This window comes from Notothenia coriiceps, unplaced genomic scaffold, assembly GCF_000735185.1.
Source record: "Notothenia coriiceps isolate Sejong01 unplaced genomic scaffold, NC01 NC01_scaffold00037244, whole genome shotgun sequence".
Lineage (NCBI taxonomy): Eukaryota > Metazoa > Chordata > Actinopteri > Perciformes > Nototheniidae > Notothenia > Notothenia coriiceps.
This window is the reverse complement of record NW_011369945.1, coordinates 2,360,369-2,375,081: the sequence shown is the minus strand read 5'-3', so window position 1 is coordinate 2,375,081 and position 14,713 is coordinate 2,360,369. Positions and strand designations below refer to the sequence as shown.

General features: G+C 40.2%; 2 protein-coding genes across 4 annotated transcripts in view; one reads left to right on the top strand and one right to left on the bottom strand.

Annotated features, from left to right (window-relative positions):
* ptk2bb (protein tyrosine kinase 2 beta, b) overlaps window positions 1-4,815 on the top strand; it is a 13,827-nt gene extending 9,012 nt beyond the window's left edge. The window contains exons 21-30 of one of the 2 annotated variants that reach the window (XM_010793236.1): window positions 532-640; window positions 734-793; window positions 894-1,016; window positions 1,545-1,697; window positions 1,935-1,970; window positions 2,521-2,545; window positions 2,657-2,691; window positions 2,895-3,029; window positions 3,173-3,253; window positions 3,859-4,815. In XM_010793236.1, the coding sequence (XP_010791538.1) occupies window positions 532-640; window positions 734-793; window positions 894-1,016; window positions 1,545-1,697; window positions 1,935-1,970; window positions 2,521-2,545; window positions 2,657-2,691; window positions 2,895-3,029; window positions 3,173-3,253; window positions 3,859-4,077 (976 nt within the window). In that variant the 3' untranslated portion in view covers window positions 4,078-4,815. Of the gene's footprint in view, window positions 1-531; window positions 641-733; window positions 794-893; window positions 1,017-1,544; window positions 1,971-2,520; window positions 2,546-2,656; window positions 2,692-2,894; window positions 3,030-3,172; window positions 3,254-3,858 lie in introns of both variants that reach the window. The other variant, XM_010793235.1, reaches the window with a different exon arrangement.
* Window positions 4,816-5,798: 983 nt separating this feature from the next.
* On the bottom strand, window positions 5,799-14,558 carry chrna2b (cholinergic receptor, nicotinic, alpha 2b (neuronal)). 2 transcript variants are annotated; one of them, XM_010793232.1, is made up of 6 exons: window positions 13,909-14,558; window positions 10,272-10,423; window positions 8,986-9,030; window positions 8,692-8,801; window positions 6,465-7,617; window positions 5,799-6,100 (listed from the first exon to the last, which is right to left on the bottom strand). In XM_010793232.1, exons 1-6 carry the CDS (start codon window positions 13,973-13,975, stop codon window positions 5,975-5,977), a joined length of 1,653 nt encoding a protein of 550 aa, XP_010791534.1. In that variant the 5' UTR covers window positions 13,976-14,558; the 3' UTR covers window positions 5,799-5,974. The 2 variants fall into 2 exon arrangements, with proteins under 2 accessions (XP_010791534.1, XP_010791535.1); XM_010793233.1 differs by having other exon boundaries at window positions 13,918-14,558.
* Between the last annotated feature and the right edge of the window lie 155 nt (window positions 14,559-14,713).

Genomic DNA, 14,713 nt, shown 5'->3' with positions numbered 1-14,713 from the left:
ACTTCATTTCATGCTGGGCGCCCCACAAGAGCAAAGAATATTAATATATTCATTATCTGTGTTGTCGATTTCAGTGGCCGCTTTACAGAAGCACATTGCCCATAAACGTACCATGTTCTCTCAGTGCATCTCAAAATATACTTTTTCTCGGAATTTGACTTTTTTTCTGTCAAGACATCTTTTTTTGTTTTTCCAGAATTTGGCTTTTCTTTTTAAATCATTTCATGCGCACTGAAGAGACTTGCAATTGTTTGCCCTAGACTTCTGCTTTCAGACGTAGTTAATTATGAAGTGATTAACCTATCCGATAATAATCCAATGCAGTGGAAATAATGTTATATAATAAATTATTTTATACATATTAAATATTTATATATTTAGTCTTATATATAAAACTGGCCCTTTGAGTGCAACCATGATGCTAATGTGGCTCGAGTTGAAATTGAGTTTGACACCCCTGGTCTATACGATGTGTTTTTCTACATCTCTGAAGACATGATATACAATAATGTGTTGTCTGAAATGTGTCAGTGATGTCCACAATATGGTGAAGGAACAGGAAGTGGAGAGAGAGAGGGACAGAGCACGCTCCACTAAACTCTTCGACCCCAAATTCAACTTCAATGAGCCTCCTCCCAAGGTACTGTCAAAGTCAGCCACATTTTCAAATGATTAAAATGTAATGTTTTGAATTAGTGCGTGTTTTAATACCTCTCCTAAATAATTGCTATAGCCTTCAAGGATGAAACCAGGGCGGTTCGGGAACATGCTCAGTATCGGTCTGCACATTCAGGTACAGTAACCACTCACCTGTTTAACACAAGATCACAGGCTTTACTCCAAAAAAGTATCCATGTGTTAATGTGTGTGTGCATGTGTGTGTGTCTGTGCAGCTGAACGAGGCGTTATGTGCCAGCTCCCCTGACCTGGCCAGCCCGTGTGAATACCAGACCCCCGTCGACTCCATGAGCCCTCTCACGCTGCCGGGCAGGTCCCCTCGCCGCCGCAGCATGGCGGTGAGAAACCCAGCGCATTGTCGAACATTTCTAAAACGTATCTGAGTTTGTGTCTATTTTCTTACATTCGAAGTCTAGTTTTAGTTTATTTGTTTATAGTGTCGTGGACAGTCCCCATTGATCAACTGTCACAGAAAACAGTAAATGGGGCGGCTTTAGCAAACATTGCTCATTTCCAGCTGTTGTCCCCGGCCAGATGATTATGGACACCCTTAAAATCACAATACTGTACATCAACAGCATTAGTTATATAAAAAGGATGAAAGATAAGTAGATACAGGCGAAAGGATCAAATGCAAACAACACACGTTACTACATACATGTCACATATAGCACATCACAATCACATAACAGAAACATCCATGATCACAACATGTAACACACACGCCACATCCAACACAGACTTCTGTGTGCAGGTGTAGTTCTCAGTTGTGTTTAACAGCTAAAGTTAAAAATGAATGCATAAGAGACCCAAAAAAAGGCTGTTTAATATCCATAATCTTTCTGTTATATTCCCATTATTTGTAGGAGGGCGAGTTTTTCCGGGTGGAGCCGAACAGCAGGGAGGACGCGGCGCGCCTCTGGCAGAGGGAGCGGCAGGACATGCAGCACACTCTCCGCCGGCAGAAGGAGCAGATGATGGAGGATGAGAAGTGGCTGGAAAAGGAGGAGAAACTCCTGGTGGGAAACAGAGCATCATTCTCTTTAGTCAACCCCCTCTCTGTGTCTCAGTGTCCCCCAACTCAATTCACTCTGGCCCTGGAGGCTACGTGGAACGAGGCATCATTAAACAAAATCGACCCACTCGTTCACTCTCAACGCCACACTAGCTTTAAATTGATTGTCCCCCTGATAACAGTTCCAAAGAGGGGGTCCATGACCTTATTCTATCAAATGAACCTGCCTGTTCTTTTTCAGGACCCCATGGGACCAGAGGACACTGCGGGCCCAGCGGTAGGTCCCCCCCCCCCACCTTCAAACTGTTTTCTTTCTAAATATAATATTTTTTTCCCATTTGAAGAGTGTAAAAAATATATAGGTTGTTCAAAGCTACACTACTTTTAACAGTGTATTTTAACTACGTGATATTTCCAATGCAGCTATGAGTTAGAAAACTTTATTCTGGTGCTTCTCTTGTAAAGTAAGCTATATTGTTCAAATTGGAAATAAAACCAATAAAGTTGCAACGATGACAATTTGTGATCACTGAAAAGGAAAAACAAAACAAACACTTTTTAAACTCCAAAACATGAACACAAATGTCAATCTTGTTTTTCTCCTCCAGTGATCAAATTGACATATAGAAATGTGCAATACAACCTTCATTCTTGTCAGATAAAAACACAAGATACTTAATTCATACATTGCTTTTTTATGGTATGAATATTAAAGAAGCATTATAGGAAATAGGAACAACTATATCCCAGGGAAACAAGTGATATATATAAGCATATTGTTTTATTTTCTAGTCCTCATGAAATTAATCTCTTTCTATTCTTTTTAGTCCCCTGAAGCTGACACTGAGCATGGTAAGCGCTCAAAGGAAATGTATAAATTCGAATTTTATATTCACATATTAGTCGTTCTGAGTACTTTCATTTCTTTCTGTTTCTCACATCGTTCATCTTTCTGCACTGCAGCCCCTCCAGAGAAGCCCCCTCGGCTCACAGCACAGGTAGTTATATTAATTCATCTTTGGGATTATAATATCTTTTAGCATTCTGAAAAAGATCATTTAAATACATTAGCTTGAATTTTTAGATACTATAAATAATAAAATCAATCATCTTAAGAAAGTGAAATTGCCCTTCAATTGAAAGGGGATTGATGCCAAGTAATGAGGATGAGTTCTTTAATGATAACACATTATTCCCTCAGGCTGCGCCCACAGCTGAGCTGGACCGCTCTGATGACAAAGTGTACCTCTACGTCATGGACCTGGTCAAAGTTGTTGTTCAACTCAAGAATGACATCATTGACGCTCCGCCGGAGAAATATATCACTATTGTTAAGGTACACCAAAGAAAAATAATCACATTTTCATTTAGATTTTATGTTTTCTTTCCGCTTTAGAGGCAAGGTGTATGAATGGTGATGGAAACAAATCTCTTGAGTCATACAGCTAATTCATTCTCTGCATTGATCTCCGCCCACAGTCTGTCGGGATGGCTCTACGAGATCTGATCCGCAGTGTGGATGACATACTGCCCACCTTACACGAGTCTGTGAGGACTGAGGTACACATAATGTCTGTCTTTCCTCATCTCCTTTCCAGACTTCCTTTATTGATTTTTTTCTTCCAGCCATTTGTCCCTTAAAACTAAAAGTGACAAAACTCTTCTTCAAACACAAAGAGATGAAGAGCAAATGACCATTTCAAGTTAAGTTAAAAAAAGTACATTTGTTATGAGCTGCAGTTTCTTCACAGCCATATTTATCAAACAGAATTCAATGCATGTGTTGCTCACTTGAAAAAGCAGCTGTGTATACGCACACAGGGTCAACTAAATGTAAACAAAGGACCATATATGTGCTGTATATGCAAAATGTATGGACACAATTACAATAACAGTTGTTAATATAATGCAGTTGAGTTAAATCATTACACACCTGTTGCATTTTGGTGTTATTTATTTTGGTTACATAATATTGTATAGGCGTGTTAATAGATGTTTTTCACCACAGACATTTTGAATTATCGCAATGTAGAGGTGGCTGTGGCTCACAGAGGGAAATGGGAATTCAACCATCATTGACTTTATTATTTACACCTGTTCCCTTCTGCCACATGTAAAAATGTCTTCCAAGAAAAAGGCCAACAGTTTGTTTCCCCCCCCCACAGATAGAGGGCACCCAGAAGCTGCTGAACAACGACATGGCGGAGCTGATCAGCAAAATGCGACTGGCCCAGCAGAACTCCATCACCTCTTTGAAGGACGAATGTAAGAAACAGCTGCTCACTGCAGCACACACTCTGGCTATGGACAGCAAGAACATGTTGGATGCTGTGGACCAGGCCAGAGTCAGGGCCAACCTAGCCAAGCCAGTGGCCCCCGAGTGAACGGTTTACACATCAAGCTAATGATTCACATTCCACTCAGAATTAACATTTGCACACAGTTGAGCATTTTAGATGTCATCAAACTGCTTTTCAGGCTGTGGCAGGGCGTCATCTTACCTATATGTGTTGCTTTGTTTTAATATTATGGTACAGCTCAGAGGATAAGGACAACTTGGAAAAAAGCGTGCATACTTCTGTATGCCAACATTACTGATGGTCCATTGGCATCATATTTAGGATGCCACCATTTCACACTTCTTTTTTATGTAAACTTTTCTTAACGATTTAATTATCTGCTCAGAAATTGAAAAACCTTGTAAATATAAAATGTGACTTATGAATACTTTTGGTTTTTATAGCAGAGAAAATAAAAGTGAAATGTAAAGTTGACAAAACCAGTCGGCCATTCAAATGTTCAAAAGTGTTTTATATAGAGTATGAATCCCAAGGTTAACTGTGATGCATTTTATTAAAATGATGAGATGAAGACTACAATGGCATGAATATGGATTGTCTGTCAGGAACTCTCTAATATTTCCACTATCATTATAAAATATGAATTTCTAGCACGTAAATCAAGTGATGTAAACATAAATATCAAGATGTATACCTCTGTAAATGTCTACTCGTTGAATCTAGATTTAGAAAGGCCAGCTGTAGGAATCATAACCTGACGGTGCTGTTTAGGTCATTTTCACACCACTCAATAAATGCTATAAAGACGGCTTTTTAAAGGTTTCATGAGCTTATTTATTTCATTGTATGACAATAATAACAAAAATGAAACCATGACAGTATGGCAGAAAGAAAACCTGTGTAAAAAAGGGAAATGCTTTCCAAACCAGCACAAATCACAGGTTAGTGTGTCCAGTATTCTGGATTTCAAGTACAGCATGCCAATGACGGTGAAAACATGTTTCCACATTCATCTCATCCAACATTTGAATGACATTGACAACATGGAGGACCATGGAATACGGTTCATTAATATTACCCAGAAGAGGAATCCTTTCAGCAACAGGTCTCACCTTCAGGTCACACCTGTAGAACTCTAATTACTGAATTAAGTCATTCCTGATAGAATCATCTGTATTCATACTAAACTAAATCTGCTGACCGGTGACTTGTAATTCAAAGTAATTTCTTGTTGATAATTGATAAAGTCATCACACTTCTTTACTAGTATATAAACAATAGCTGTAGTTTACATTTCAACGTTTGTGATTTTGAGGGAAATTAAGGCATTACTTTGCTTGAAAGACATACATCTCATTTTAAAAACTGTTCAAACAATAATTAACATTGATCTGTGTCTCAATCTATATTGTGTTAACAATTGAAAGAACTGAACATGGAAAATCATTAAAAAGTCAATTTAAAAAGTGTCATTCCACAAACAACGGTTACGCCTTACTCAACACTGATGCTGGTGCCATCCCATTTACTAGCAAGTTACACCTAACTTACATGCTAAAAGATACATTGTACTAAACATTGGCACATTAGCATACTGCCATTGGTATGCTAACATACCAAATCTCAGGTTGTGCTAACCATGAGCACATTACCAATTGCCAACTCTGGGCCTGTTAACATGCTAATGTTAGCATTAGGGTCAAACTCAACCTAAGTACCATTACTCCTGAGGCAAAGTGCAGCTTAGAGGGATAAAAGTTGAGCCAAGTGACGGGCTGAGTCTGAGATGTCCGCTGTACAGAAGATGCTACCATTCGGTTTTTCCCCACTTTTGCTTTGGTGGTGCATAAAGAGCTTTATAGCCTCATGAGGCCTTTAACGCAGTATATTACACAAGCGTGAAGTAGAGGTCAGCTACATTTTGAATTTCAAATTCACTAACTAGTGGCGGTTATGGGTTTTTCACACATTCTCCCATGAGCTAGATCATGCCAGCTAGCCAAGGGGGTAGGAAGAGGCCGATGGTCCCAAGCAGGCACACAATAATGAACATCCACAGGAAGATGCGGTCAATCACCATGGCGACATACTTCCAATCCTCTTTCACCTGTGTAGAATAAAAGCAAAAAGTGACAGAGAGAAAACAAGAAATTAAAAAAACTAAGTAACACCTTGGTTATTATTATGATGTCTTAAATCTGTCTTTGTTTTTGACAAAAGGCTGATTTTCATCTTTAGCCTCTCAGCGTATTGCAGGTGTTAGTCATGGGGGTGTTGATGAACTTCACTATGAAATAAATCTTTAACAGGACTTCATATTCACTTGGCTGGAGAACGGAAATGTGTATTAGTGCTATAAAAATAGGCAGAAAATACATTATTGTTAGGATTTTTATAACAAACTTTACAAACAATGTGGCGTTTAAGTGCTATTCTGATAATAGTTGATGTAGCATTTGGCTGATACTCACGCTGAAGTCAGCATCCTCGGCCCTCAGGTGGTCTGCGATGTAGTGCACCCCTTCCAGAGCACGTATAACACTTGGTGAGAGCAGGAAAGTTGAGTCTGATACTGTGTTATCTCCTTTAATGGCCCTCTGAATGGTATTGAGTCTCTGTCTGTTTGCCCCCGTCGCCCCCTCCTGCTGGTTCTGGCTGTTCTGTTGGTTTTTCTGTTGGGTCGGGGGAGTGGACCCCGGAGGTCTGGGCGAAGGAGGGCGAAAGGAGAAATATGACGTCAGGGTCCCCAGCTCTAAGTCCTCATAAGAGCTTCTCTTGGGGTCCTGTGAGGATGTCCCGTCTCTTAGCCAGTTGGCCGAGGTGCTGAGGCAGTTGCCATGTTTGAACCCGGCCAATCGGGCCTGCCTCCGGTCGGCCGCCGCCTCCTGCTGCAGCAGCAACAGCCTGCGACGGCGGACATCTGGCGCGGGCCGCCGCATGAAAAGCCAGCGCGGGATCATGTCCAGGAACACGGAGTGGACCCAGCGGGGCATCTTGTGAGTGCTAGGAGAGCGATGGTGCACGTTGAGCACGAACACAGTGATGACGATGGAGAGGGTGACGAAAATCATTGTGAAGAGGAGGTACTCTCCGATCAGCGGGATGACGAGGGAGGTGGAGGGGATGATCTCGGTGATGAGGAGGAGGAAAACAGTGAGGGACAGCAGCACGGAGATGCACAGGGTGATCTTCTCCCCGCAGTCTGAGGGCAGATAGAACACCAGAACAGTGAGGCAGGAGATGAGCAGGCAGGGGATGATGAGGTTGATGGTGTAAAACAGGGGCAGCCTCCGAATGATGAAGAAGTAGGTGATGTCTGGGTAGATCTCGTGGCAGCAGTCGTATTTCTTGGTGTTGTACGTCCCCACTGCGTTGATGATGGCCCATTCGCCGCTCTCCCAGTAGTTGTTCAGGTCCACTGCTTCCGTTTTCTCCAGGTCAATCTTGGCCTTGTCGTACGTCCACGAGCCAAATTTCATTTTGCAGTTCTGTTGGTCGAAGGGGAAGAAGGTGACGTCGATGCTGCAGGAGCTTTTGTAGATGGCAGGAGGCACCCAGCGGACTTTACCGTTGTGGAATAGGTGAGCTTTTGTCATGTGGGTCACAGCAAACTCGCCATCAGCGCTGGAAAGGTAGTCATAAAACATAACAGTTTGAATATCTCAGATCAGAGGCTAAAAAAGCTAATCAACAATCGGATCCTACCACACCCTGTGGTGAGAAATTATTTAATCTTAATTTAGATAAATAGTATTCCCACTAATAATCTTCTCCAGTAATCTCCCCTTCACTCATCGCTTTAATGGTGATAATAGCTCCTGCTGAAAACCTAATGATGAGCCGTTATCATTTCATCGGCTTCCCACCTTTTTTAATTTCACTTACAGGTTGTGATTAGACTGGCTTAATGGAGCAGAACCCAATCATCAACTCACCGGGTTTAATCTCCGAGAGGTGGATTTAGGAGATTTATTTAACAATAGATTCTCACTGAGGCAATTCACATTTCAAGGCTGTCTTCATTTTGAAATAAATAACATGAGTCAACATATATTAGCAGAGATTCACAATGTATAAATATATAATTCATAGAAAACAGCTTACAATTTGAGACAGGAAGAGCTGTTCATGGTAGGTGTAGAAATGTTAAAGAGCAGTAAAATGTATTTTTTGTATCACTAGATGGCACCATTCTCATACCATACACCATCCAGCAAAGAGGCATCAATTTAAACTATTTATTCACTGGATGAGTGTGGCTGTTACTCTTCTCTTAAATGTTTCTACAACTCTGTTTCAAGCATCCACTGTGGCATTCAATGAACAGTTTTTAGTATAAATTGTTAAAAAATGGTCTAGACCTGATCATAAATGAATTATAATGCTTATCTTAAGTTGAGTAGAATAGATATGTCATTAATAGGTTAACTGATCCACAGAAAGTTGATTAGTAACTATTTAAATAATCAATTTATAATTTAAGCATAACAAATGCATTAAAAAAAATGGATTTAAGCTTCTCAGATGTAAATATGTATGGTTTTATCTCATCCTTTATGACTTTAGGGTTTGGACTGTTTAACACTTTAATATGTCTTCGTAAACTCTTGGAGACTTTGATTGTTTACCTTTTTTTTTTAAATGTTAGACCAATGGATTAATCCGTCTATCAAGAGAATTGTCTCTTGCCACACTTACTTGTTGTAGAGGACGATGTCTGGCACCCATAGGAGCTCTGACGGCACTCTGATGGACGTCACATTGTCGTAATCGGACGGTTTCCAGCGAAGTTTGTAGTCATTCCACTCCTGAGACATACAAACAAGAAGGGTATGATCCTTTATTGTCCTATAAGCAAATAAATGCCTCATAATCTTTGTCAAATGAGCACTGTAGATGTAGGTTTGTATATTCGTAGTGTTTGACATGACGAGATACAGTTCAAGAAAAAGGAATCTTATTAATAAAGCAACACTGACACATTTTTCTTACCTGTTTAAGCCACACGTTAGTTGTCATCATTTGGTTCTTCTCATCCTAGAGGACAGACAGACGGAGAGAGAGAGAGACAGACAGACAGAGAGAGAGAGAGAGACAGACAGACAGACAGAGAGAGAGAGACAGAGTTAAGGCTGTTAACTCAGGCCAGAGGAATATATGAGAGAAATTCTTGGAGTTTTGTCAAAGCAAGACCCAAATATAGCTTGGAGCAACTTTACTTCAATAAGGTGATGGATGTGAAGAGTTCTGTGACAGGGCAGAGGGGGGGTGCATAATCTAGTGTTCCTAAATTTGTTTTTGCTACTGTATTAAAAAAAATGCCAAAACATACTATTGCAAAACACATATTGGGTGTAAAAACTGTCAGGGAAACGATGGTTAAAAGTTACAGTGTCATAATAGCGAGAACAAATGCCAGGAGATTGGCCGAGGAGGGCTACCACGGGAATATTTAAAAAAGGAGCCCTTTGGATCCAGTGACGCATCATGAGACTTTGCTTGGTGATTAATAATTAATAACCTGAAATTACTAAGGCATACGCTTTGCAAAAATCTTTAATAAATGGTCTCAGTAACTCTGTGTTTCAACTCCAACTTCAGTTGAGTAAGTGAGCACCCCATACGAAAGGATATATAATGCTTTCATTTTCTACCTTATTATTTTTTATATCATCGTCTTAGATTTCAAATGTTATTGATTCTTTATGATGGACTTGTTTACCTTCCAGATATTGATCCCTTGTTATAAATTGACCCTATTAGTAACACACCCACTTTATTGACCTGTGTCATTTACCCTGTGCTTCTCTTATTTCCTGTGAGCTGTCACCTTTCTTCACACGCCCTGAAGAAACAGTCCATTTATCAAAATACAAAATACATTTTTTTTGGTTGAGACTTATTGATTGAAAAGTAAAAGTAAATATTTTCTCGTTCTTGTAGCCTCATTAAAGTGCCATAAGTTTGGCTAGTATCAGTTAATCATACTAATGAAAGCTCCATGGGAACATGTTGCTCCAAAATGTCTTAACTAAGTGTAACCTGGGAACGTTTAGCTTTTTGTTAAAAATAAATACAAGTTGTGTATACAAATCCACATCTTTAGTTAAACAAATTGACTGTTTTTAAAGAGAGAGAGACAGATATTAAAGCCCATTGTGAAGTATTTGGTTTACATTAAAAGCAGCCACTTCCACGTCGCCAAAAAAGGTTACGTTTAAGCCTCCCTTCTATTAATGTCTTAAGGTTTTATATGAAATGGACGATTAACAACTCACCACATCTATGAGCTGTGCGATGGACAGTCCGAACTTGACGATGACCACGTCAGAGATGTTGGGCACGGGTCTCGACCACTTGTTGTACCCGGCGAACAGCGTCTTGAAGAGCTCATCCTCAGCGTGCGAGTGGGTCTTCTCAAAACAAAGAACTGCAAAAACATGATATATTTGAAATGAAAAGTCACTTCTCTTTTTTAAGCAATAGACATTCATAGAGAAGCCACTGTACAAATACATTGAAGAGTACATTTCACTCCTATCTTTGCTTTAATTGAAGCATGCATGTAATAGATCTGTTAAATATTTCATGAAACTTCTCATGGAACTGCAATATTTCGTTTTTTTTAACATTGAAATAATCGAATATGAATATGACTAAAGTAGCTTATGTTAGTGCAAATGTCCTTTGACATCAACGTCATTCGGACAGTTTTAACTTTGTTGAGTTGCTAATATTTGATGGTATGATAACAGCTCTATGAAGAGTGGGTTTGTGGAAGTTGCACACTATATCGGGATCATATCCTTGTTCTCTCATCCGTGTCTCCTCTAATCCTCACTTAACAAACTGCAGTAAATCCGGCTGGCATGATAGTGTGGCTTTTGGGAGTGAAGGTGAGTGTTTCCACATCTTAGCAAATCTTTTGATCTGATGATCTAAGCTCCCCAAGTGGGTCTGATGAAACCTCTAGGGGTGAGCAGGTGGAGACGGGAAGTATTTCGCTTTGCATCGACACCATTTCATCTCTCTTTATCTGTCAAATGGTATTATAATGTATGTGTTTTCTCACAATAGGGGGCGGCTTAATCAAATTGATTTTGAATGATCAGTCCAGACAGATTTGCCTACGAGTTCAGCCTGACTCAGCTCACTGCATTGTTTTTCTGCAGCGTGAATAGCATGGGTATGGACAGGAATCCCGCTCCTTGGGGATTACCGCCTTCACCTTCATCAATGTAGTCAGAGTCAATTACACACATCATTGCTTGCTTGTGTTTAGTAGAGGTGAGCTAATTTCTCACGAGTGAAGGGTGTTTATTGCAGAGCTGTCTGTCACTCTGTGTTACAGCTGATGCATGAAACAATTAACTCACACTTTTCACTTAGAAGCAGAGCGTGACTCCGGTGTGTTAACATGTAGGAATAATATATCCTGACCTAACCCATATATGATATTCAATCGCATTAAAAAAAACAGGATGATAGTATAGCACTACTGTTCATGTTTTCATGTACGAACTAAGACAATTACTGAACACTTAAATGTGTTTTTTTAAAGAATTGTGAGGTAAGATATGTCCTAAGTGGGATACCTTGTATTTAACTAAACCAAGTGATGGCTCCACTGTGTATACTATAAACTACCTAAAAAATACAACTGGCCTTACTGTCATGACATTTCGTGTCACCATTACATTGACTCATGGTAACACTGATAACTGCAATAACTCAGATGTATCCATCCAGCTTTAGTATAGATTATGTGTACACCTGCATCAGTCATTCATTCTCCTATAGGCTAATGATGATTTTTGCAATGGCTTGGAATGTATTCAATCTTAAATGTACAGAAAGAGAACATATCTCATAATAAAAAAAAATCTCACGGCAGCTCCTCTCTAGAGATTAATGTAAGGAAATGTTGAAGGAAAGCACAACACCAAAGCATAACCTCAAGAATCAATATTTTAAAAAATCAATAGAGTCGGCAGTGGGTTTACAAGCCATTAACACCCACTCCCTCTGGGTCTCTGTTAGACTGTGGAAGGTAGTATTGCAGCCTAATGAAGTGTGCTTCCATCAAAGACCCTAAAACCACACCTTAGACCCCAAGCATCATGGTAGCTCACCCGAGGCCACATCGTTACCTGGACTATGGGTGAGTTGCACATTGACAAGTACTCACAACCAATAACTGCAGGATAGTCCAGTTGAAGATCACCAGGTGCTTTGCTTATGCTAACCTGGAGGGATGCATGGAAATCTGCTGATGATTTATTACTTATGCTTTGGCCTGAGGGTCTTCGACAGGGAAGGCCTGGGCAAATATGCAAATTAAGTATTTATGTAACACTGCTGTCTTAGCATGGGCTGTGGATATCATGTGAAGTGACACTTTTGGCAAGGCATAATTGTTTTAGCAATAGCATGTAAAACAATAAAAAACAGAAAGGAGGCGTCAGAGTTAATTTGCCCATGGTGCAATTGGGCTTATCTCGTGCAATCATGAACTAATTTGATTCTGGCAAACAAGCATACACCAGAGACTTCTTATCTGCTCTTTTGACAGCCAGGGCAGTGCACGTTCATCTGGCTTTGCATCTGGGATGGACCAGATGTGAGGCTTAACAAAAAAGAAAAAGCTCCTGGGGGCCATAGATCAAAGCATCCTGCCAGCGGAGTCTTGAAATGAGATGACACCTCCAACATCCTGCACACTGGGCTCTGCATGCTGGACCGGTGCCAGGCCCCTTGGCGAGGTTTATGAAACACTGACCAGTTCAGATGACGGAGTCAGCAGCTTCTCAAGCCAGGGGCGCTCTTGTGAAATTGGGCTGTCAAATATTTAAGAGTAAAAAGTTCACTAAAATAACTAAATGTGACTGTGTTATCTGTGAGGTGAACTCAGTGACATAATGAGATGTATACTGGCACGAGATCAAGAACCGGCAATGATGATGTAGCATGTTGAAATGGAGGGAGGAGTTTTTCTAATACAATTCATTTTTGAAACCCTCTCTCACGTCACGTACGGCACAGAAAAACTCTTACTTGCGTTTCAGAAGTCATAAATACCAATTTAGAAGCTCCTTAATCAATAAATGCAGTAATGTGAAGCCTGATGAATTTGAAGTAAACTGAAATTGTTTTACATAATTTTAGACACTATATTCACAAACATGTCAATAAAATAGGTATTATCCAATTGAAAAATTTTCAAAAGGATGCAGTATAATGAATAGTGAAATTTAGCTCATATTTAATGAAACCATATAACCTGCTCCAAATTCTGACTACCAATAGGCATCTTGATCATTTTCTTTTGTTAACCCTTCACCATTTACATCCACTTAAACTACTAAGGAGGAACGTTTTTTTCCACATTTAAAGGATTTTCAAATTTTTTTTGAACTGTAAGGATAAAAACTTATTTCTATTTGTTCATTACCAAAGCTAAGTGCTGCGGCCGTGAAACATGGAAGGCTGCCTACATCTAAAAGTCGTGGGGAAACGAGTCTCTGGCAGAATTCATTTCTAAATGTCGCATAAAGAAAAGGATACTGTCGCACGAGCTGAGAAAGTTAACTTGTTACGACTGTAATTTACAGTAAGCAAACTGTTCTAACAGTGTAATTTACAACATTTGAGAAATGCATTGTGGGAAATTAATTGATTGAAAGGTATATTTACGTGCTGCTACTTTCACGCCTGTAGAAGCTTATTATTATTTCAAAGTTTAGCTCTATAGTGAAATTAAATGTTTTGTAGCATTCAAGACTGTAAAAGAGTTAGCGTAATTTAAGTAAAATGTCGACTTTAACGTAACATTTGGCTTTTCCATGCCGTTTCGACAAGTTACTTCACTGTTTATGAAAGCCCCGGATAAAGTATTCCGTTTTAAAAAGTGCTTACCTGACTCACACAACAGTAGGGAGCAGAGAAAAGCCGTCCCCACAGAGAACAGGTGGTTGTGTCCCATTTTGTACTCTGCTGGTAAGAAGTCCAACTTCACTGGAGAGCATGGAGGTGAGTCCGTCCGCTGTCAAAACGTTAGCTTGAAATCGTGAATTGTGAGCAAAAGCTGTCATCTTCGCAGCCGGGAGGCATGTCAGGACAACTTCACCACTACTGTTAGTGTGGGCGGGGAGTGACAATCAAGATACTCTGACTGAAAAACTTCACTGTCTTTCCCATTAAGCTCTGCCTCGATGAGTGTCACTATCCACACGTTAGCCCTGCCTCAGAGAGAGTAACGTGCATGTTGTTTCAGCGATCCAACAGCCTGCCCGCGGGCGCGAGGTCCTCGAGCCATCCGGTGCTGAAGCAAGGAGCGACACTGTAGCTTACCTCTGGTGTAATTGTAGATTTCAATTCCAGTTCATAATACTGCCTCAATTCTAATATGTATATAACATCCAAACACATCTACCCATTTACGCACGGAAATTACGCGTCCTTGGTGCCCTAATCTAAGACTTCGATATCCATTTTATTTTAGTTTTAGTATCCCAATTTCCATCATAAGTAGCGTTGTAAGTGGCCACAGAGGTTTATAAGCTTCGCAAAATCCACCCGGAGGAGACAGGACACATGTGAGTACTGAGCGTCTTTCATCTGGTACCTATAACAGTCCCTCCTCCTCCTCCTCCTCCTCCTCACACACACACACACACACACACACACACACCACAAACACACACACACACACACACTCTCT